This window comes from Mustela lutreola, chromosome 2 (genome assembly GCF_030435805.1).
Source record: "Mustela lutreola isolate mMusLut2 chromosome 2, mMusLut2.pri, whole genome shotgun sequence".
NCBI classification, from domain to species: Eukaryota; Metazoa; Chordata; class Mammalia; order Carnivora; family Mustelidae; genus Mustela; species Mustela lutreola.
The window spans coordinates 110,492,619-110,518,694 of record NC_081291.1 but is presented as its reverse complement, the minus strand read 5'-3'; the positions used below and the strand labels follow the sequence as shown (position 1 = coordinate 110,518,694).

General features: G+C 35.8%; 1 protein-coding gene across 5 annotated transcripts in view; it reads right to left on the bottom strand.

The window, feature by feature from the left end:
- The window catches only part of FGF12 (fibroblast growth factor 12), a 586,791-nt gene that overhangs the window by 205,435 nt on the left and 355,280 nt on the right, over nt 1–26,076 (bottom strand). For all 5 annotated transcript variants that reach the window (XM_059163132.1, XM_059163131.1, XM_059163130.1 and 2 more), the window contains one exon: nt 24,378–24,488. In XM_059163132.1, coding sequence (XP_059019115.1) covers nt 24,378–24,429 — 52 coding nt within the window. In that variant the 5' untranslated portion in view covers nt 24,430–24,488. The remainder of the gene's footprint in view (nt 1–24,377; nt 24,489–26,076) is intronic.

Below are 26,076 nucleotides of genomic sequence, written 5' to 3'. Positions count from 1 at the left end.
AAACCTGGTGATTCACAGACCTGTACCCCTGGGGATAAAAATATATGTTTATAAAAAATAAAAAATTAAAAAAAAAGAAGTTAAAAACTTAAAACATCTCAGCCTGATAGTAGAAGTTATATATACATATTTCTGTTATATGATACTATTCTTTCTAATATATTTATTTACTGCTTCTAGTAATTTAATCACCCACTTCCTACTTTTAACCCCGTATTTTTGCTTACTACATCCTTTCTCTCTCTGACTGGAATGTTCTTCTCCCCATATCTTCATACTGAAATCACTGTCATGCTTGAAATGACACACCAAATACCAAGGGCTTTCTCTCACTCCTAAGCTGTCCTTGTCCTGAATCTAGACTGGACTATTTTCACAATTTATAATTTTCTTCATTAAAAAAAAATGTTCCTGTACTAACCACAACTAGATTGTAAGCTCTCCAAGCAAATAATCACATCTAAACCACACTTGTATAAAATGGAGAAAAGGAGAGAGTGGGTGAGGAAGAAACAGAAAGGGAAAGCTGAAGAGAATAAACAGAGGAGTATATATTCTATTTACATTCAGGATCACCGTAAACATTTGCTGAAGACTACCATTATATGCCAAAGAGAGTCCAAGCATCAAATCTGATATTTGGGCATTTTTCTCAATCTTGTCCTTTCCAAAAGCAATATCACATTCTAAACCTTTATGTAAATCTAACTCTTATATTTTGAAAAGTAAAATGATGGAGTTGGTATTCTTGGGATCCATACAAAACTCAATCACCAAACCACACAGAAAAAATGGTATGAAGAGGGCAGTGAGGGGAAAGGATACTTTCTTCAGCAAATGGTGTTAGAAAACCTAGATATTGACATCCAAAAGAATGAAATTAGACTCCTGTTTTATACTGTACACAAAAATAACCCAAAATAGATTAAAAATACAAACATAAAACCTGAAACTATAAAACTCCTAGGAGAAAACAGAGGGGAAAAATTTGTTGACATTGGTCTTGGCAGTGATTTCTGGCATATAACACTGGAAGTGTAGGCAAAAAAAGCAAAACAAGACAAGTGGGACTATATCAAACTTAAAAACTTCTGCAAAACAAAAGAAACAATCAACTGAATTAAAAGGTAACCTGCAAAATGGGGAAAAAAGATCAGCGAACTGTATAACTGATAAGGTGTTAATATCTTAAATACATAAGTAACTTCTACAACTCAAGAGCAAAACCCCAAATAACCCACTTAGAAAATGGGTGAAGGACTTGAACAGACACATCTCCAAAGACAATATACAAATGACCACTAAGTATATGAAAAATGTTTTTTAACATCATTAATCACGACGGAATGCAAATTAAAATCATGATGAGATAGCACCTCAAACCTGCTCAAATGGCCATAAATAAATAAATAAATAAATAAATATTGTTGACAAGGATGTGGGGAAATTGGGAACTCTGTGCACTACTGATGGGAATGTACAGTGGTGCAGCCAATATAGAAAATAGTATGGAGGTTCCTCAAAATTTAAATACAGAGCTACCATATGATCTAGCAATTCCACCCCTTGAATATATGGAAAAAGTTGAAATCAGAATCTCAAGAACATACATGCCCTCCTATGTTCATTGCAGCATTATTCACAATAGTCAAGATATGCAAACAATTTAAGTGTCCATGGATGGATAAGTAAAGAAAGACAATGTGACACATATATATAATGGAATATTATTCATCACTTTAAAAAAAGAAAATCTTGTCATATGCAATAACATGGATGAATCAGGAGAACATTGTGCTAAGTGAAATCAACTAGTCCAAGAATTACTCCCTCCACTGCATTATTCCATTTACATGATGGATCTAAAATAATTAAACTCATAAGAGCAGAGAGTAGAATGGCGATTGCCAAGAGCTAGAGGGATGGGCAAATGGGTAGCTGTTATTCAAAGGATGTAAAGTTTCAGTTATACAAGATGTGTAAATTCTAGTGATCTGCTATACAACATGGTGCCTACAGTTAACACACTAAATTGTGCACTTAAAAAAATGTCAAGTGAGTAGATCTCTTGTTAAGTGTTTCACGGGGGAAAAAAAAAAAGGAAAAGCAAAGGGGCACAAACAAAATTTTGAAATTGATGGGTATATTTATTACCTTGATTGTAGGGATGGTTTCATGAATGTATGCATATATCAAAACACAATAAACTGTATACATCAAATATGTACAAGGTTTTTTTTTCTTTTGTATGTCAAATATATCTCAAGAGAGCAGTGTTGTTTTTTTTTTTTTTAACTAATGAAAGAAAATTATTTTTTAAAAAAAATCTAGTAGATGGGGGCGCCTGGGTGGCTCAGTGGGTTAAAGCCTCTGCCTTTGGCTCAGGTCATGATCCCAGGGTCCTGGGATCGAGCCCCACATCAGGCTCTCTGCTCAGCAGGGGGCCTGCTTCTCCCTCTCTGCCTGATAGATAAATAAAATCGTTTTTAAAAAAATCTAGTAGATGAATTGCATTGATACACTCAGTTCTCTACTTTTCCTTCTATTTATATGCTTCACCATATAAACATGCAATGCTCTAGAAGGATATTCTTCCTTAGCCCTGGAGACAGGGCTCAACCATGTGACTCGCTCTGGCCAACAGGATGTTACCAAATGCAAGCTGAGTTTGAAAGAGAGCTCATTTATTCCCACGTGTTCATTTCTCCTCTGCCACTGCATTAAGAAGAATATGCACAGACTAACCCACTGGTGCCAGGAAAAGGATGTAAGACACTTAGAGCATGATAAAGTGGCTTCAGTAATCCAGCCAAGGCAAGTGTAGATTAAGAGACAGAGAGCTGGCCCCCAGATATGTAATCAAGACAAGATCAACAGAGCTACCTGGCCAACCACCCCGTCACATGAGACATAAACACTGTTATTGCATGCAGTGGAGGCTATGGGATCACTGGGTACACAGCATTATTGTAATAATGTATAAATCACTAGCAATTTATTTACTGGGGGAAGTACGTGATGGATTTGAAATGTCCTGATACCATACAACCAAAAATTCTCATATTTTTTAACAATCCTCAACATGTACACGATATTACCAATCAAGAACTATGAAGCTAAAATAAACTTTTTAAAATAAAAATAAAATTATAAAGGATAATTTTTGATTAACTGTATTACAGGAAAGACAATTATTTTTTTCAGGAAATAATTACAAGATTGTTTCCATATTAAAAGATGTTCAAAGATTATACATACAAATAATGGAAAACAAATGTATAGACTAGCAACCATCAAGTAATTAAAATCTTATTTCCCTAGATTTTATCATTTTTGTAATAGCTTTTAGCTTTTTAAAATTTAACCTTTTGTGTTTTATTTTCCCATCTTACTCACTTTTGTACCTAATTTTCATTTCATCGTACTATATTTGTTTTTTATGAGGAAAATTGTGTAAGTTTTAGGACCGACAAAATTTCAGTCAGTCTCAGGCTGAAATTTAAGTGGCAGGAGAGAAAGAAAGAAAAGTAACACATGAGGTAGGAAAAACGAAAAAGATTATATTCATGGAATGCCTGCTTTTTTTCAGGCATCATGGAAAGCATTCGGACATGTAAAATGTCACTTTTAAAATAAGTATCTCACTACTTGGCTTTATTTCAGGGTATAAAAATTCCTAACTTCTTTTTTGGGTACCAAGTGAACAAAGAAGGGAATGAAAATTGTCATCTTAAAATTGAGGGAATGATTCCATAGCCTTAGCCATTTGAACTTTCATATGTTATCTTATAAGTATTTCTATAATGTCTCTGATTTTAAAAATTGGTATTCTTTCCATAAATATCTATTGAGCAGTTAGTATATGCCACATGTCATGCTTAGAATGGGGAAATAGTGATGTAGCCAACAGATGTAGTCCATGGGGGATAAACCTTCATCTGTAATCCTTCCTGTGGTTCCTGCTATTCTGTGGGCAACTCAAAGGCCCTGGAAACTGTTAGTATTATCCTCACTGCCTAGCATAGCATCCACATCTCACAAGCCGCTATTCAATATTTGCCAAATAAAGAAATGAATTAGCAGCGGTTTCTCTTTAAGCTTGCTTATGCATAGCTTTTCTTGGTCATATTTCCAGCCTGCAAGAAAATTAAGCAGGCAAGAAATTAAGCATGCAAGAAAAAACTGACAATATTTACCATATGTAGAATATATTTAAATATGGAATCTAGAGGGAAAGCCAGAAAATTTACATGACACAAAGTTTGAGAGGATGAAAGCCTAGAATACATGGGGCTGGTGTGTGTGTGAACAGTGAAGCAGGTTTTAGAAGGAATGATGAAGAAAGGCAGAGTTTGAGGAAATCTGTTACAGTCAAGATATTAGACCTCTTATGAAACTATACTGGACCTGAAAAACGTACCTTGTAAAAATGCTGTGTTCTTATCCAACTTAATTTCTATCTGACTGTTACCCACACAAATAATTACGGTGACAAAAAAGGTAGCAATCTATCCAAAACACATCAGAAAACATGTACAGGGGCGCCTGGGTGGCTCAGTGGGTTAAGCCGCTGCCTTCGGCTCGGGTCATGATCTCAGGGTCCTGGGATCGAGCCCCACATCGGGCTCTCTGCTCAGCAGGGAGCCTGCTTCCCTTCCTCTCTCTCTGCCTGCCTCTCCGTCTACTTGTGATTTCTCTCTGTCAAATAAATAAATAAATAAAATCTTTAGAAAAAAAAAAAAAAAAAAGAAAGAAAACATGTACAGTGACAACCAGTGAAGGCACAGAGGATAAGAAGAGGAAGAGAGGACAAGAAAGTGAAAGGAGGGAGAAATAAATCTCATTATGAATTCTTATTTAACAATAGGTAAATCTAGTATCTTCCCAAGCAAGTTGTAAAGATGGGACTCCTTATTGCTTCTAATCATGAACAGGTATAAAAGACCCTAGCCATGTTTTCAAATTCTGGGTTGAACCTGCAGAATGGGCAAGGGAAAACATGCATCTTGGGACCCACTAAAAATCCAAGTTAAATTTATAGTGGAAGATACTGAAAGAGAATAGAGATATTTGTTTATAAAATGTGTACGCTCGATATCCCACTGTCTTGAAAATTACCATTTCCCGCACATCAAAATGGTCTCAATAAAGATACTTCATGAGAGTGTGATTAATTTCATATCCTACAAAAATCTGAACCTAAAATTTAGTTGGTATCGGGTTATTTTTCCATGTAATCCTATAGTCTCCTGTAATGACATTTGTAATTATAGTATTTATGGTAATATTTGTAAGTCATTCAGCTGGTTTTCATTAGTCATAAAAATACTACTTGTCGACTTTATTTATCATTTACTAAGGGCAGTTCTTCCCCCTCTTCACTTTCAATTGGAAAATGATTTATAGAGTAGTCAACAAACTAGGAGATAGATAGTCTGGGCTCTTAACTCCTCCAACACCAAAGTGGCCATATAAACTATGATACAATGGAGTATTCATTCAGGAAAATTAACTGCTGCCTCATCCTAACTCCACAGCATTACACAACACTTACCACACTGCTTTTTCATATTTATATGTTTGCCTAAATCTCCCAGCAAACAAATTTTTCAAGAATGTGACATACCCTTTTTTCATCCAAGGTACATTGCACAGTAGAAACCTAAATAATTGTGGTCATTGAATTTAACTCTCTGAAATAGCTTTCCTTCCAGAATTTAAGGGAAAGATATGATAGTTCCTACTTTAGCTTTTAAGGAAACAAGGTTCGGATGAGGACGGAATTTGGAGGACATAGTTCTCAGTCATGGGCCATAGTTCTAACATTTAACAGCTTTGTGACCTTGGTGACTGGAAGTAATGTAACCACGTTGAGCCTTCGTGTCCACTCTGAATGCTTCACTGACTTGTTATGAGGCTCAGTTAAGATACCGTTTTTTAACTATTTGTTAAACCATAAAAGTGAGGTACAAAATACCACTACTGATATGGCTAGAGCTTTCTCAGTAGGGGCGGGGTGTAAGGGATGCTTGGGTCATCATCTCATTAAGTTTCTTAAGATGTTATGGCAAGAAAAAAAAAAAGCAACATATTCCATCTTATATAGTTAAGATTCAGTGAGCAAAAACAACTATGGATTTAAAATAAAACAATGAAAACAACACAAAAATCAACATACTTTAGGCCACGGTGATTCAGTGCTTTTAGTATGATGCTTTATTTTATAAACAATTGGTCAAATAACCCAACTTTCTGATTTATTTTCTCCACTGAATTCACTGACTTACGGAACTGATGAGTGGTTTGGCGCTTAGAGACTAAAAATTTTTCTTCTAAACATTGGCCAATAGCAAACCCTGTAAATTTTCAACATACTGAAAATGAGCAACATGATGATCCCTGTCCTAGACAAATGCTAGTAGAAATGTTGCTTTAATGCTGGCAGAAGTCCTGCTTCTGGCTTTTAAACCTGATATTATCATAGAACCTTTCCTGTATTACCTCATAGATGTTCAAAAACCTGCATAATTAACAAGTAAATTCAATGTGATTCTCTTTTTTTTCCCTAAGGATGGAAAAATGAAGCATGTCACTGCCGATAATGAAAGCAAATGCCTGTCATCACTCATTCTCCGCAGGCAATTTTTCTTACACATCAGACTTGTCTTATGGTCCCCATGAAGAACTCTGAACAACACAGGTGTCATTCCAGATCAAAGGGCAGAAACATCCTCCAAGAAATCTTTCATGTTTCAAAGGATTTAGATTTACATCTTCCACAAATCTTCCATCAAACACGACGTTGCCAAAATTGATACCGTGCCCCGTCAAGTTTATTCATTAATTCATCGCATATATTCCAGACACTGTGTAAGGCACTTGTAATACATTGATGTAAAAGACAGACTTAGTACCTGCAATCATAGTGGTTTAAGTCTATAAAATAGGAAAAAAATAACTCCATGTGTGAACTTTGCAAACGCCATTACAGATGAGGGCACTAAATCTCAAAGATGTGGTTTTCCCAAGGTCACAAAGTCAGCCAAGAAAGGACTAGGATGTAAACCTAGGTTCTGGTGGCTGGAAAGCTATAAAATACTGTTGTTCTTAAGAGATCAAAGAGAATTTCTAGTAACTATAATCTAAGTAGTTGTAAAGAAAGTAAGAAAAAAAATGGAACTATAACAAATATATCTGGAAGCCTTAAATGGAATTTGTCAGCGGAGCAGAAATTCCCCGCTCAGAAAGTACAAAACCTTTAGTTCCTCTTAGTTAAAATTACAGGCAGACAACACACGCTAACTTGCTTGAGATGGTTTCAATATGCACAACCAAAGTTTTGCACTTCATTATCATTAATTACCAAAACAAGAAAGCACTTTTGAGGGGCGCCTGGGTGGCTCAGTGGGTTACGCCGCTGCCTTCGGCTCGGGTCATGATCTCAGGGTCCTGGGATCGAGTCCCGCATCGGGCTCTCTGCTCAGCAGGGAGCCTGCTTCCTCCTCTCTCTCTCTGCCTGCCTCTCTGCCTACTTGTGGTCTCTCTCTGTCAAATAAATAAATAAAATCTTAAAAAAAAAAAAAAGTTATAAAAAAAAAAAAAAAAAAAAAAAGAAAGCACTTTTGAAAATTTCTGTACACAACACTGATGAACAATTGTATTTAAATAGTGGGAAATCAGTGAAAAAGCCACAAGGAAACACTTACAGTTCCATTCAAGTTATACGGACATTGACACTCAAATGTTATATTTACTGATCATGATTAATACACACACACATGCATATATACACACACATATATATATAAATAGACACTATATAATATCTATGGGTAAAATATGTAAATAAAATTATATTTCTGCTTCATTCCAAAAATATTAAGTAGATCTATAGAAATAAATGTGGTAAGTTTTTTTTTGTTTGTTTTGTTTTGTTTTTAAGATTTTATTTATTTATTTGACAGACAGAGATCACAAGTAGGCAGAGAGGTAGGCAGAGAGAGAGAGAGGGAAGCAGGCTCCCCGCTGAGCAGAGAGCCTGATTCGGGGCTTGATCCCAGGACCCTGGGATCATGACCGGAGCTGGAGGCCGAGGCTTAACCCACTAAGCCACCCAGGAGCCCCTGTGTTAAGTTTTTTTTTTGTTTGTTTGTTTTTTTAAGAAATGGAGGAGGGAAAAAGAATTTGAAAAATAAGAGGACCAGTATTCTCTACCTTAAAATCTATTTCGGCTCACTTCTCCTCTTGTCCCTACATACAAAATTCTTCCAAAATACATTTCACCCATCATTCGATTGCAGTTGCTCCGTAACATTCATTGGTTCCCTATGTCCTAAAATATAAAGTATAGACCTCTTTAGGTATCAGTTAAGCACTCTGAAATATTGTCCTGTGATAACTCCAGGTAATTTCTTTACTAGACCCACTGATGAGTTAATTTGTCCCCAACATGGAAGGAGCTTTCTCCACTTGGTAATTCTGTGCCTCTTTATGTGAAATGCAGTTCTCCTGATCTTACCTTACATACTTTGTTTCTATTCTTCGAGGTTCTGTTTAAAGTCCACTTTCTCTGAGCACCATGGCTTTTGGGGATCTCTTCCATCTCTGAAATCCAGTGATTTTTTTTTTTTTTCCTAATCACTTGGCAGTACCAGTACTGCCTGGCATTATTAACTTTTATTTTACATAAAGGTTCAACCTCAACTTCATCTACTATTCTAGGAGGAGCTAGAAAGCAGGAATTGTATGGGAATCATCTCTATTATGTAGTAACTAGAACACACTTCTGCCTCAATATATCTTGGTGTTAATGAAAACGAAGCATGCAAATGGCAATGTGTGGAACTCCAATCATGTCGTCGTAGCTGCCCCAAAGTAGGTCTCAAAAAGACATCTGAGGCTAGGCCACAATGATTGTTGTAAAATCTTAGTGATGTCTAAACAAAACAAAACCAAAGCAAAAGCAAAAGAATTTAGTGATGTCTGCCGTGGACCCAGGAGGGGCCCTTGACTTGTTGTCTCCAGCTTTTTTTTTTTTTTTTAACAATACAATATCAAGGAACATTCCATAAAAGGACAGCAATGATTTACAGTGTACTTTAAAATAGTAGGGGCACCTGGGTGGCTCAGTGGGTTAAAGTCTCTGCCTTCTCTCAGGTCATGATCTCAGAGTCCTGGGATAGAGCCCTGGCATCAGGCTCTCTGCTCACCAGGGAGCCTGCTTCCCTCTCTCTCTCGGCATGCCTCTATGCCTACTTGTGATCGCTCTCTGTCAAATAAATAAATAAAATCTTTAAGAAAAAACTAAAATAAAATAATATTTTATTGCATAAAACTGTCTCAAAGTTTTTGCTGCATATTACAACATTCTGGGAGTTTTGTTTGTTTGTTTTTTAAATTCTGATACCTTGGCCACACCCACACCAACTAAATAAAAATCTCCAAGAGTGAATCTAGGCATCAATATTTTTTAATTCAATTTTTTTTTTAATGATTCCAATGTGCATCATTGCTAAAAAGAAATTTCCTATTCAGTAGGTCTGGGGGTAGTTCTAACCAGCACCCAGATGATGCTGTTGCTTATTGAACCTTACCAGTTGGTAGACTAAAGCTTGTTTTGGGCTGTATCAGCATCTCCTGCAGATCATAGGAATGGCAGGATCTCTGGCTCCATCCAAGACCTACTAAAACACAATCTGCATTTTTCACAAAATTCCCAAATGATTACTGTGCACTTAAGGTTCAAGAAGCACCGTTCTAAAGTAGTGGTTCTCAAAGTGTGGTCTCGTGGACTTTGAGAAATACAAACATTCAGCCCTTCTTCCAGTCCTACTAAATCCGAAACTCTGGAGTAAGGGCCCTACAACCAGTAGTTTAACAAGTCCTCCAGGTGATGCCCACTACAGTATAAGAAGCAACATTCTAGAAGTCTAGAATCATCTCTGGTATTTTAAAATACTGATGCGTTGGTTCTATCCTCAGAGATTCTGATTTAATTGACCTGGGCATCAGATTTTTTAATGTTACCCTGGTGACTCTAATGTTCAAAACTTTGGGAGCCATTGTTCCAGAAGACTTTGACATCAGTGGGAAATAGACGATCCTCCCTTGCATCTCGATAGGACTTGTCCTGCTGAGATTACCAACAGACTCAAAGGACTGAGAGAAGACCATGTGTAACTGTATTCATTCCTACCCACTTTGAGGGTAGTGTAGTGGGGTTGACTCTTATCCAGATGCAACTTCAATCAAATTCCCTTAAAGATGAGTAGGCTGGGCCGAGGGCCCAGGAGAATGTTTAAACTGCATCTGAGGCACCAAGAAGGCCTATTAACAATTCTCCATGGCTCTGCTCAGTCCTACACTTTCCTAGAAATTATTCTTGTTCACACGTTAAGCAGCATAAATTTCTCCTCTTCAGACATTCCAAAGCAGTCTCTTCCATGAGAGTAAGTTTGATATTATATACATATAAGTCTTTACATATAATTCCCATTTTACAGATGAGAAACTAAGGTTTGAAAGTGCTAAGCAAATGACCAAATGCATACAGCTGGGAAATGGAGAAATGCCTGTTAATTTCCGTAACTATCTGTCTCTGAAATTGTATGGGATATTCACAACACCACACTGCTTCCTCGAGGATCATAAATGATCCCCGCTACATACTAAAGTAACAATAAAATGATGTTTTCTGCCATTATCTAAGTAAGAGGAAGCAAAGAGAAGTTCTTTTTAGGATATTTTTAAAAATTCAATTAAAATACTATGGAGTGGGCTTAGTAATGCTGAACAGACATATTTTGACATGGGAATGTGCTCCACACTCTGTCTCAGTGTCAGGAAAAGCAGATGTACTAAGTGCAACCTCACTAGATCTTGGCGGGATGCCTGCTCAGTACCACTCTATCTAGGCTACTGAATAATACATGGAAATATATACACACACACAAACACACACATCCTACACACCTCCAGTTTCCCAAGTCAGATACACGAAACAGGCCACCAGATTAAGAATGTTAAAATTATTGTATAATGGTTTGCTATTTCTAAAAAATACTATTACTAAAAAATATCTTACTTTATAATGTAAATGCATCAAATATATTGAAGAAAAATCCTCTCAAGTTCACTGTTTATGCCGTCTTAAAGTAAACCACCATAATATTTTACAAGTGAATCCTAGTTCCTTCTTAATACTTTTTAAAAGTGTTGTGTGAAAATGTAGTGGTATGATTTAAGGAAATGTTTATTATGCACTGGGAAATATTAGCCAGGAAAGGGAAATTCAGTGGAGAGTGGGGAAAGGCACTAACTCTGGAACTAAATTCACTGTACACAAATCCTGGGTTTACCATTATTTAAATTCCATGTGTGACCATGGGCTAATTATTTAAATCCCCTATGCCTTGGTTTACTCATCTTCAAAGTGGGCATGACTATAGTACCTGTTTTATGGAACTGTTATGATACTTAAATGAATAAGATTTATAAAACTACTCAGTGAACATTAGTTATTATTATATGATAACAGCAAACTCACATTTTTTTCTAAATCCCTCAGGGAAAACATATAATTCTTCGTTTATAGCTCATTGTAGTATGCCCTGGAAAATATCCATCCACATGAGAATAAAGTTATGATTTATTCCTTAATAAACTTGTGGCTATAAACTAGATACCTAATCAAACCAGAGACATATAAGAAATCCCACTGTCATTAATTATCATCTCTATTAAGTTTGAGAATGTAGGCAACCCTGCTTAATTTCTGAAGCAATAATTTGTACTGAAGAATGAGCACAGGAGGGAGATATAACGGAACTGACTTTTCCTTACTTTCTCTTAACCAAATCAGCTTCACATCTCAGAGCCTCAGAAGCAGGTAATTTCAGGGAGAATTTAACAATCTCTAATTTATCACAACTTTAAAACCCTTTTCTACTACTTCAAGGAACCCACCTGCCTTTTTTCCTTACTTTTTAAGCACCTCAGTGTATGGTTTCTGTTCCCTGCAAAATAAGCTTAAATTTAGCTCCTAGTCCAGGTTGAATAATGAAAGCAACGGCTCCCTCTCTCCTGGGTAAATGCACCATTTACATACTTTCAGAAAATGATGCCTCTGTAATTATCACCATGAATATATATTCACATAACGCTTTGAAGATACACTTAAAACTGTGCTAGAGTGTCTTCTTTTATTATTATTGCTATAGAGTTCACTTTTCCAGACTAAGCATACTCAATTTTCTTCCTATTTTCATAATGGAAAATGACTTCCTTATCCATCCTTTGAAGTCTCTTAAATTGTCTGTCATCCTCAAAACAAAATGCAAACATGATCCAATTTACATTAATCCTTCAAGCTGGGTGTTATTCAACAAAGTCATATTCATTTTTGATGGAGTTGTTCTGAGAATTCACTTGCATTCATTTATTCAACAAATATTGACAACCTAGTATGTGCCAGGCATGACTCTCGGGGCTGGAGACACAACAGTGCAAAATGCAGGCAAAGCTACCTGCCCTGTGGAGCTTTTATTCTAATTAAGCCTTTCAATTTAAATGGTAGTATGATTATAGTATTATTATTATAAACTAACCTATCCATATCCATTATTAAGGCATTCCTCATTATTAAGGCCCTATTACATGCCAACACAGAGATAAATCAGACCTACCCAATGACCTCAAAAGCTTATAACTCAGGAGCGCCTGGGTGGCTCAGAGGGTTAAGCCTCTACCTTCAACTCAGGTCATGATCTCAGGGTCCTAGCATAGAGGCCCCCATAGGGCTCTCTGGTCAGCAGGGAGCCTGCTTCTCCCTCTCTCTGTCTGCTTCTCTGCCTACTTGTGTTCTCTCTGTCAAATAAATAAATAAAATCTTGGGCACCTGGGTGGCTCAGTGGGTTAAAGCCTCCACCTTTGGTTCAGGGGTCTGGGATCGAGCCCCGCATTGAGCTCTCTGCTCAGCAGGGAGCCTGCTTCCTCTTCTCTCTCTGCCTGCCTCTCTGCCTACTTGTGATCTCCATCTGTTAAATAAACAAATAAAATATTTAAATAAATAAATAAAATCTTAAAAAAAAACTTATAACTTAAAGGAAGTAAATAACTCACATACCTAATAAATATATAAGATGAAACTGCATAAGTTTTTTAAGAGATGTACAGTGTATACAGAAGTAAAAGCAGGACTTCCAGTTAGAGAAATCAGAAAAAGTTTTCAAAGACAAAAGTCAGTTGATCTTATTTTTAGAGGATGATGCAATTATTTAAAATAAATATATATATATTATATATATATATATATATATATATATATATATATATAACAGTATGAATGAGGAAATTCTGTGGTATATATATATGGGGAATGTCTTAGTGGAAGAGGGACATAATAAATAAATAAGTATATAAGACTTGGTGAGTGTTTTGGAGGAAGAACAAAGTCAAGTTGTCAAGAGTCAAAGAGTCAAAGTCAAAGTCAAGAGCGCAGTGTGGAAGACAAGGATTGAAATGTACAGACTAACCAGCAAAGGTCTCCATGTGAAAATGCTTCACTTTTGAGGAAAGGAGGAAGGGGGCTATTTGGATTTTTGGAGGAAGAACACACTAAGAAGACATGAAATGCTGGTACCAAGGACTTCTGGAAAGACCATGGTTGATATGTTTGAGGAACAGCAGAAGATAAGTCAAAAGAAAGGAAGGTGAACAGTCAAGAGGCAATGGGCAGGATTATGTAAAACCGTATCGGTTATAAAGTGAATTTGGCTTTTACCCTTAATGACGTGTGATGAAAGAGACTGAGCAGAGAACTGACCTACGTGACCCATGTTGTACCTGGCTCTAGCTACTGTGTGGATAATAGATTAAAGAGGGAAAGCTTTAAGTGCCAGGATCAGTCAGGAAGCTATTGCAAAAGTCCAAAGATGAGAGCAGCTTGGTCTACATAGGGGCAATAGGGGTATTGAAAATGGTCAGATCCTGTTATATTTTGAAGGCACAGTGAATTTGCCACAGTTTTCAAATCTATTGCAAAGATTATTGTACTACCCACTCTTACAATTATGCCCTTTCTAATGATGTGTTTAAAGGGAAATTTTTAAGGCTTTCAAAGGTAAAATCAAAATTCATTACCAATTTATGGCTTTCATAGTTTCAGATCTTTCAGGGATATTGAAGATATCAATCAATCAAACACCTAATTTACAGAGTAGAAAACCAAGGAAGAGAAAGCTTTATTAAACAAGATACATGTAGCTAAATGCAGTCAGGACCTGGACTAGAAACCAGGTTATCAGACTCACAGCCCAAGCCACTTTGACTTAACAATTAGTGATATTTAAGTGGCTCGTAGTCTTCCTTTGAAGGTGTATTCAGTCATTTTCATTTGACAATACTGAATAAGAAGTTTGCTGAACTCAAAGCTCTTCAGGGCCAAGGCAGGGAGGAGGAAAATGTGGAGGAAAGCAGGTACACTCACTGTTCGAGTACATTCATTTTTTTTTTTATTTTCCCCTGTGAGGAGTGCCAGCTAAATGAAACATATCTGCCATAGCCCTCCAGTTTGGGATCTTGGAAACTGTCCATTGCTGTGCTCGGCAGAAGGGCAAATAAGGACATCGCACTCTAAGAGGGGAAACCCAAATGCAGATAAGGAATAGCAGTCTAATGGGACTTGTGCAGCTGTAAATACACACAAAAGGTTCAGACACAGTTGGGTGAAGTGAGTTGGAGGAAGGGGTTGTTGTGTAAGGGTGGCAGCTGTGGAAAGCTGGAGAAGGCTTCACACAAAGGAGAAAAAGGTTGAGAAGGGTTCTAAAGGGTAAGAGTGGCTTCCCAGCAAAGCCATGGGATAAGACTGGGTAAGTCATTCCAAGTAAATGCAATTAGCATGGGTAAAACATCCAAGATACAGCTTAACCTGTATCATTTGTGTAATTCTCCCAATCCTATGTTTGACCATACACCTATCTAGAATTGAGCTCTGACTCTCTCTGGGTATAAATCAAATTCAACAATCCGTTGTGTGGGTCTTCTTTACCCATTCATCTCTTGTAAACTAAATACACTAGAATTAAAATAAAATTTTTAAAGTGTGACTACCATAAAACCTAAAAAAAAAAAAAAAAACTTTAAAAATAACTGATTCCACACATGTTTGAGATCCTACAAAGTCTGAATTTTATCAAGCTTTGCAGGATGCCTACAAATCTATACTTAACCTGTTACTTAGGAATCGGGTACCAGGAGAAGAGGCTGTTGCAGTCCCCAGACAGAGATCGCCTTAATCAGCAAATGTGATCTCTCCCAATCTTGGGGGCAGAGGAGAGGTACTAGTCAAAACCTACTGCAGTGCATCAGAATCATCTAGAAAACTTGACGAAAGAGATTGTTGAGGCACAGCCCAGAGTTCTAATTCAGTATGTCTAGAGTGAGGCTAAAAAATGTTCCCAGTTGATGCTGATGCTGGAAATGGTCTGGGGCCTTCAAACTGTATGAACCACTGACTTACAGCACTTTTCAGTACCCAACCGCCCCCTCCACTCCCCGCCTTAGCACTTTCACACTCTTCTCGTAATATCAGCTGCCACCATTAAGGATTCTACTTGTTGAAATGGCTGCTGTCTATGAGCTCCTTGCAAACAAGGGCTCTCTCATCCGCATGGATGAAGATCATAGTAATAGCACTAGCAACAACAACTAACAATATTTATTGGGAGTAACCGTGTTTTAGGAATAATTTTAACCACTTGTCATGAATCAACCCATGTTGATTGGGTTGATTCTATCATAATAGAACTTACATCATGGAGCTGTTCATCTGCACAATAACTCTAGGACATAAGTTCTATTATCATCTATTATCATTCCCATTTAACAAATGAGGGAATTGAGATGTGAAGAGGTTAAGTAACTGAGCCAAAGGTACAGAATTTTAAGTCAGATAGCCTGGATTCAAATTCTGGCTCTATCATTTATGTGTGTGACTCTCCAGATCCTAATACACACCTTGAGGATATCACACAGGGATTTGCAAATTGAAGATTTCCTGCTGGTTACATACCTTTTAGAACAAATGGTTTTGTTCTGAAATGGGAAATGGAAGTCCTCAGTCAGTTTTTCTGAGCAGACATTCCCTTCCACATGAGAATGGAAAGGCTTCTAAAATCCGAGAGATTCTCTGTCCCTCTCATTGTGGACAATCAGATATCGTTCAACTCTTGAGAAATTTTATGTGATTTGCTTAAAGAGTCACTTCACAGAGCTAAGAATAGATTAAAGACAATTTCAGCCCTCAGCTCCTCTTTCTAGGAATACAGTTGGTTAAGTAACTCCTCTAAGATTCTTAACCACTATGCATACCTCCTATAAATATGCTACAAATACACCCATAAACAGAGCAACCAGGAAGGATAATGTCAAATGGTTCAAGTTCTCCTTTACTGACTAGAGGGAAACATGAGGACAGAAGTCTTAGGATCAAAAAGAAATACAAGACTAGGAGCGCCTGGGTGGCTCAGCTTCTGGCTCAGGTCATGATCCCAGAGACCTGGGATAGAGCCTCGCATCAGGCTCTCTGCTCCGCGGAGAGCCTGCTTCCTCCTCTCTCTCTGCCAGCCTCCCTTGCCTACTTGTGATCTGTCTGTCAAATAAATAAATAAAATATTAAAAAAAAAAAGAAGAAAAGAAAGAAATACAAGACTAATAAGATGGAAAGAGGTCAAGGTTACAAAAAGTTTAAAAACAAGTTCTGTGTGATTTTATGTGAAATCACATAACTGTGAACTATTCAAGGTAATAACGGGTCCTTGTTCATGCCTGGAGGCATGATACAATATAGGCATGCTATAATATAATATAATGATATAATATTACCTAGAGGCATATTCTTTAAAATTAAAGCATAGTCAACAAAAACAAATGTCTAACAAATATTCATTACTCTTCTAGCGATTAAAATCAAAAGGTATTTTTCCTTTATCAGAAAATATCAAGTGAAGTAACTGCATTCATAAGCTAAGGATAAATATTAATTTTGATATTGAAAAACATGCCACTGCAAGAGTAACAACATTACCACACTATTGCTTAAGATTATGTAAATAATCTTGCTTAAAGAAGATCAGCAGGATAACACACACATTTCTTTTTCTTTTTATCCAACTTACAGGTGTGATTTCACACATAGAAATTGACGACATTCTTAAAGAATAGACAATAGTAGAAGAAAATAATATCCCTATAATTGGTTACGGCATAGCCCCTCCTTTCCTGTGAAGCTATAACATGTATGCTCTAGTAGTTATAAGAGATGAACTCCTTGTCCAGGAAGGCCCCTGGTTAGGGAGGAAAAACCTCCTTGTAATTCTTCATAGGATCCTTGATGTCTTTGATAGTTTTTCCCAGCTAACCATGTGGATCATGTTTCTGTTGACGGTTTAGCAATACAGAGCTTCTGTTGGCTTTGGCTGTGTCTCTATACTTGTAGTTGGTGGTGGTGTTAAAACATCATATGTTTGGTATTGTATAGAAAACATAATTGGATGACTACATTTTTAAGTTTCCAATTGGTTTTCCGAGACTCAGATACAGACCATTTTAAAATGTTTCTTTATGGTGCAATCATGAGAAATTTAGTTTATTCATAAAATCTGAGCAAAATGTGTTTTACTTGTAATCAGTAAATTAGGAACATAAAGTATTAGAGGTCTAGAATCAAAAGATCTCAAGAAACAGATTCCATATTAATTAAATATAAACACAAAAGTCAAACAATAATTTATTAAGACAAAGCATGGGAGATTGTTTAAAAAACCATCTTGGAATGAATAAAGTCTTTTTAAACAGGAAAGAAAGGCTGAGGGCATAAAAGCATATTTATAATAAAATAAAATAAAGTGTGTAAACCTGGCAATTCACAGACCTGTACCCCTGGGGATAAAAATACATTATATGTTTATAAAAAATCAAATTAAAAAAATAAATAAAAATAAAATTCAGAGACCAGCAACAAAATGAGTAAAATTACGTAACTCATATAACAAAGAGGTGATCTTTTAGAATATAAATAGATTTCCCACAAATGTAGGTTTAGATCATATAGGTATAAACAGACATTTTATAGAAAAAGAAGTGAAGGGTATTCTTAAAATATATGAACAAGTTGCTTAACACAACTCAAAATAAGACAAGTAATGTGTACGGTTTTAGGTGACAAAGAGCCAGAAGTTTGATAACACATTGTGTTGGCCTAGAACATAAGAAAATAGACACCCTCAATGTAAATTTGTATCATGGAGAGCAAATAGATATCTTTCAAAATTAAAAAAGCATATACCCTTGACCCAGGAATTCCACTTCTAAGTATCCATCCCATAAGTACACTTGTACACATGCAAAATTACTTATGTACCAGGATATTCCTTATAGTGTTGTGTGCATTAGCAAAATATAAAAAAGAACTGAGATGGCCTTCAACAGAGAATTAGGTTAAAGAAATTATTCCACATAAATACATACTAATACGAAAAAATCTCATAGATACAACAATTTAAGTTTTAAAAGATACTGAATAGCGTTAGGTAGATGGTACAGAGATGATATCAATATAAACATGGAGCATCATATATGTTGATAAATGCACAGACTACATCCAGAAGAATAAAAGAAATGTGGCCGGAGAGAGAGGAGAACAGAAAACTGCTTTTGACTATGTCAGTGTCTCCCAGGGAAAGAAATACTCCCATGGTTGACCAAACTTGGGCTTAATGACTCAAGGCAAGGAGGAAAAATGCACTCCATGGTCAAGCTGAGATGTCTTAGTAAGAGGGTATAAGAAAGAACTTAGTAGATTTGGTTTTGGGTTAGGCAATTTTAGGGATGGGCTCAAAGAAATGTAGATTTACTCCCAACAGAATGCTCTAAGGAAGTGTGTGTCATTGTATGACTGGGTATGTCAATAAATAAATAAATAAATAAGACAAGGAGAGCAGAGCAAAGTTAAATCTATGTTTGCTGAATTAGTAAGCAGCCACGCATATAAGCCAGGATAGAGAAATATTTGATCATCTTGTAGTTTGGACAACATTCTTCTTGTTGTCTGTGCTCAGACATGATTACAGAGTGGTCTTGTTTTTTTGTCTTGATCCAGCACAATCATAGTGATGTCATCTGATCTGGTGTTCTGTGAAATTGTGTATTTTCAACAGAAGTACACTGAGGCTTGGCTGGAAGGGACTGTTTCGCTCTTTCTCAATTATGTACCCTTTTGCATATTTATGGTTTTATATATATATACTTATCTTACCTATTCAAAATAATTTCTAGAAGAATATCAGGTCTGGGATTCCTGGGGGAGATGGCAGAGTAGGAGGACCCCAGGCTCACCTCATGCCACATATACAACTAGTTAACACATAAGTGTAAATAACTCAAAAAACAACCCAAAGACTGGAAGAATAAATGTCATAACTAAATGTGCATCAGGAGATAAATGGATAAAGATAAGGTATATGCATAAAATGGGATATTATTCAGACTTAAAAAAGAATGAAATCTTGCCATTTTCAACAAATGGATGGACCCAAAAAGTATAATGCTGGAAAATAAGTTAGAGAAAGACAAATACCATGTGATTTCACTCATATGAGGAATTTAAGAAACAAACAAACGAACAAATGGGAAAAGAGAGAGAGAGAAACCAAGAAACTGATGCTTAACTATAGAGAACAAACTGATGGTTACTAGAGGGGAGGTGGGGGGTGGGGGAAACCGGTGACAGGGATTAAAGAGTACACTGATCATGATGAACACTAAGGAATGAATGAATGAACAGAATTGTCACATCACTATATTGTACACCTAATATAACAAGTGGATATATTGGATCTAAACTAATATAACACTGGATGTTAATTATCCTGGAATTAAAGTTAAAAACCTTCATAAAATTTTAAAATTGAATCTCAGTACTGAAGGAGTCCTTAAAAGCCACCTAGCCTAGAAACTACCCCAGTCACCACCACCTTATTCTCCCTTCCCACACCAACAAGGTTTTCTTGTGAAGTCCCCTACAAGTGTCAGTATAGCATCTGCTTGAATGTCTCCAGTTTCCCCATTGTACTAATTTACCAGACAGCTCATTCCGTGCTCAAATCCCTGTTCCTATATTTTGTTCAGAGGGAAAGAGAACAATACATTTGGTTATAATATCTTAATTGTTTCCACCCCAGTATGTTTGACCTCTTCAAATGCATCTTCTCCTATGGCAACTAGTAGAGCAGAATAATTACCTTTCTAATTTTATGTAAAATATTCCTATTAATACTCTCCAAACTGCAATTGTCTTTTTTGTGCCAGTGTTCCAACACAGTTTTGTATCTTTTGTTATCATTACATTTGCAGAGATTCTTATCTGTTGCTGCTGACAAACGCATTTGTTTTTGTACTCAATTACATGTAATTAGTCTTTTCTTCATGAACAAAAGAACAGGTGTCTTTATCAATTCAATGCAAGATACCATGGTAAGGTTGGTTGGACCTAATGATGTCTAGTGAACCAAACAGCACAATTCTGACAGATGCTCATAGTAACAAGATTTTTTTTTTTCAAACAATCAAATGCTTTTACTCCTGCCCACACAAAGCAGAGAAAGAAAAGTCATTTTCACATCTTAGAGGCTTATAATTTTTGATTTAAAAAAATGAGTGGAATTTAAATCCTCCACTGATATTTTTACCCTTTATCCCCACTAAGAAAAAGCATAAATAAAAATGATTTGGTTTCACTGGAAATTTTTTAGTGAAAATATGTATGTTGTGGGGGCTGGGGAATCAGAAGAAAGCATGTTAATTGAAAAACTGCTAAAATCTGAAGTAAGTCTCTAGCTCTGTTAATAGTATTGTACCAGTGTTAACTTCTTGGTTTTGATAATTTTACTGTTGTCACATAAAATGATACCATTAGGGGAATCTGGATGAAAAATATATAGGAACATGCTGTATTATTTTGTAATTTTTCTGAAGTCTAAAATTATTTCAAAAGCAAAGTTAAAATAATATTTGGTGGATGGAGTATTTTAGCCAATGACTCAGAGAAATTTTGTTCATAAGCACAAGGGGACATTCATTCATTCGTTCAATTTTTGCTGAGTACCTACTATGTATTAAAGATTATTCTAAAGATAAGTCAAAAAACAAAACAAAATTGCTTTCCTTACGGAACTCACATTCTCCTGGGAGAAAGAGGGAGATAAAAAATAAACAAATAAATGGCAACTCTGTGTGTGTGTGTGTGTATGTGTCTGTGTGTGTATGTTGGTTATAAGTGCTATGAATACAAAAAAAGGTGGGTATCAGAATAGAGAAGACCAAGGTAAGATGTGTCATTTTATAAATGATGGTTAGGGAAGATCTTTCCAACATCTATAAGATATGTAGTTGTGCTGCCTTAAAGTACAAATGATAACTATCCACCAAAAAGGGAATGGATAAGTTCATTTGTGTATATTCATGTAAAGAGATACTTTACAAATATGAAAGTGAATGACAGAAAGCAAATATATCACCATATAAGCAGCTCACTTTTATACAGTGAACTTATATATAGTAATGCTCTCTTATTAAAAGTTTAAAAACATGCAAAACAATATTATAAATGGTTTAAGTATACATATATGAAAAAATGTGTTTTTAAAACTGCATGGATGGAGTGCCTGGGTGGCTCAGTGGATTAAAACCTCTGCCTTTGGCTCAGGTCATGATCCCAGGGTCCTGGGATTGAGCCCCGCATCCGGCTCTCTCTCTGCTCGGCGGGGAACCTCCCACTCCCCTCTCTCTGTGCCTGCCTCTCTGTCTACTTCTGATCTCTGTCTGTCAAATAAATAAAATCTTTAAAAAAAAAACTGCATGGAAATGAACAATGCTAAATTCAGGCTTGTTGTTATGTCTGGTACTGAAGGAAAGCAGGACTCCACCAGGGAAAGCACAGAGTGGGTTCAAATATATTGATATTTTTTACCTAATTTTTCTAATTTTTCTAATTTTTCTCCAGGGACTGGGTATTCAGGCAGATATATCCTAGTCTTACAATTTTGTATGTCTGAACTATTTCAAAACCAATATATCAAAAAAGTGTGTGCAGTTGTTTATCTTTAAAAAATAAGTTATTTTAAATGTACAAATTCAGTTTCTAAAAGTATTTCACAAAATGTAACACCCTCAACATGTGTGTTATGCATAATACCATTACACATAAAAATATAGTCATATATATTTGTACATATATACGTGTATACATGTGTATACATGTGTGTGTATGTGCATTTATATCAGACACTGACCCAGCATCAGCAGAGAAAGCACTTCTCAATTATTTTTCTATGACACAGTGAAGGAAGGATTTTTGTCAGTTGAACCCACATTTTTGCCCTAGCTCTTCCACCACAAACCCATGATAAATGTCATACGTCTGCAGGATAGCTTTCTGGGTCATGGCTGCTTCATGTGCAATCATGCATAGCTATTCAACTTACTTGGGTATTGAATTTATCCTTCTCAATTGATAATTCTTCCTTTTTTAAAAAAGTGGGAGAGATGGTGCTGACAGGAGACATTTACATTATTGTCTCCAGCCACCTCATTTTATAGAAAAAGAAACTAAAATCGAGGGATTACTCCGGACAGCAGAGGCGCCACAACTAAGCCATCTCTCTGATTCTTCCCATCAATACTTTTGGTTCACTAAATCTACACGCTAGTACAGATGCAACAGATGAAAATCTTACATGGAGAGAAAGGCACGCTTATTCTTCTGTACTCAGAAGAAACCATGAATCATTTAAAGAATGCATTCTAATCAATAAATCAATAAATCAAAAGATAAAGAATGGATTCCTACAAACACAAGCCAACAATGCAAACCACAACAGGCTAATCAACTATGCAGGGAACTGGGATGCAATTTTTTTATAATAAGATCTTTACTGCACTGTAATTCCTATTTTACAATGTGTAATATTAAGTGAACAAAGAATTATTTAGAAGGGGTGGACAAGAGTGTTTTCACACTTTAGGAATTGCAGATCTTCCCTCAATTCTTTAATTTTAATTTAGAAGTTATTTTAGAAGTTATTTTAAATTTATTTTAATTTAGAAGTTATTTTAATTTAGAAGTTATTTAATTTAGAAGTTATTTTCCATATATATATATATATATGGAAAATAACTTCTAAATTAAAATTAAAGATATATATAAAATTTATATTTTATATATATATAAATTTTATATAAATTTATATAAATATATATATTTTATATATAATTTATATATATAAAGATATATATATGCATATATATGTGTGTGTGTGTGTGTGTATATATATATATATATATATATATATATATATAGAAAGAGAGAGAGAGAGAGAGAGATTGTCACACTGACCACAAAATTTTATCTGTCGAAGATAACTCAATGGGACATATACTTGACGAGTATTTACTATGAGCTCAACACTAATGATCTAGCAGTGAATACAGACAAACTTTAAGAAACAATATGGCACTCTGCATAATTTTAAGGTAACATGAATTTCCCCCTGGATATCCGTATATGATTGTGCAGGAACTAAAAGGTATGATGCAAGTGATCACTCTTTGTTCTGAGGCTTGTATTCAAAATTCTTCTGAAATGCAAATATATTGCTAACTCTGTACTTAAATTAGTTAAAAGCTAATTCCAGGGATATTATTAACAAACTCTGAATATCTGGCATTTTACTTAAAAAACTTATATGTAAAATTTCAAGTCTACCGGTCTTTATTACCCTGTTATTACCAAAACATATCATACTATTTTTCTTTTTAAATCAATATAAAATAAAAAATATATATTTTCCTTTTAAAATCAATAATTTTGTCCTCAATCAAAATGAAATCACATGTAACAGACATATGTATGTATTCAATGTTTACCTTAAAAAGTAATTTTGGTCTGCCAGAAACAATGGTCTGAGAAATATTATAACATGTTTACCATTTGGTTCTTCGATTAAAACACTATCTTGTGTTGGAAGGTCTGCCTTGTTCCTACAAATACTTATCACCATATTGACTACAAACCCTGGGATGGGAGGATATTCTTATCCATTGAGTATCTGGAACTCCTTCAAGCCTCCTACCTTCTCATTTACTATGTAACCTCCCAACTGTCTCTTTACTATAGGGAATCATAACAAAAAGAATAAAAGACAAGACACCAGCTTACGATCAGTTAAAGAGTTCAAAAGGTAGCCTGGCCACAACTTAAGCCTAAGATATACTGGGCCATACGTTTGATCATAATGGGATTGCAAGAAGAGAATGTTCCTTACTGTAGTCACTATTTTCGTCCTTGGTCCCGTCAATGGTACCATCTGGGTGCATCTGCAGGAAATATCCCTGCTGGCTGAATAACCTTGTCACAATTCCTTTCAGCTGGGGTTCTGCAAAACAAAATGAAATGATTATTCAAATTCTAATTTTGTTTATAAAAATACACACTTGCAAATTGTCCAAAAATTCTCTAAGTAAACTCACAAATGCCAAAGGCTTAAATATTGAAATAAGCTTTTGGAAAGGGGTCATTTCAGGAACATATCTTTCTCTTCTTTTTCCATCTAGAGGCAGAGCCATAATACTGTAGAGCAGTAAACCAAATATAAATAGATAAAACTAATTACGATTAGGAAAGTACAGAGGCATGTTAAAAACGTGAATTATTTTTCTCCTTCGTGAATCTAGTGTCTGACTGCAAGATGTCACCAAGCTAATGGTCCCATTCCAGAATCACTATTTAGACCAAACTGCCACTATAATTCCTAAGCTTCTAGCAGTCAAAATTAGGCCCCGGAAGACTTCTATTTCTGCTCAATGTCAACTAACCATCAGAAACTCCTGGGTTTTGAAATGCTGTTCAAGTTTAGCCTGAAAGAACGGCTTGTATGAGGACCACAGTAAAAAGCAAAACCCCAGTGGTCATGAGACGTATGTGAAAAGAGATTTTACCTTCAATAAATACCCCATCAGAGAGGAGCCCCAGCACAACAGTCATTTTTCCAGTATCAATCAAACCATCAATTAATCAGTTGATCCATGAATATTTCTCTGAGTATTTCAAACTAGGAGTGGTCCTCAGCTTTTAAAAACTCTTTACACACTAACACCACAAGCGGAACTTCGTATCCCACATTTAGATTCTTATATTATCAGCTAACATAAATATTTAAAGCTCTCTCATTGTGGTGCTGGCTGCCAGCAACAATTCATTTTCTACAACATCACTACCATCTTTGTCTCTGCTTCACAGTACTGGGCAAAAATTAGACCATCATAATGCATCCCTGAAGGAACAACTTCCAACCCTCAAAAGGACAATCACAAAATTTCAATTGATAGTCAATTTCTTACCTTCCCCCATTTATTCAACCAATATTTACTCCAAATCTTTTTATCAGGCAATATGGTAGGTAGAGTGTGTTAAACCAAACACATTTATTGATGTTTAATTCTAAATAAGAATTCTAGTTAAGGATTCAGTGTTTTTATCTTTCTAGGAATAGACCTGCTCTTTACAGCATATGTCTGTGGTTAAACTTTTTCACATATGACTTGATGACATACATTCAGGAATATGAGGCAATGCCGATATAAACATGTCTCCCTCAGAGCAATCCTAAGAGGCAGAAAAGATGCCAAGAAAATTGGGAATAAGGGACCAGGGTTATGAAAAAAAAGGACTGAACTGGAATTAGGCATTCTGATTAATAACTGCATGTTATAGATGTTTGTTAAGTAAATTCCATTTATCTACTTTGTGGGCCTTAATTTCCTTATCGAGACCATCTAGAAGTTAAACTGTAATATCTTTAGATCCCTTCTATAAGTATCTATTGACTTGGAGCACATTAAAATCATCTTCCCTGAGTGGTGGCAGAAGTCAAGGAATGGATCCTGCTCATTGTGTTGCCTCTATGGGCCCACCTAGTCTGACATACTAGAGACACGTTGGAAGAACACATAGCTAGCTAAGAT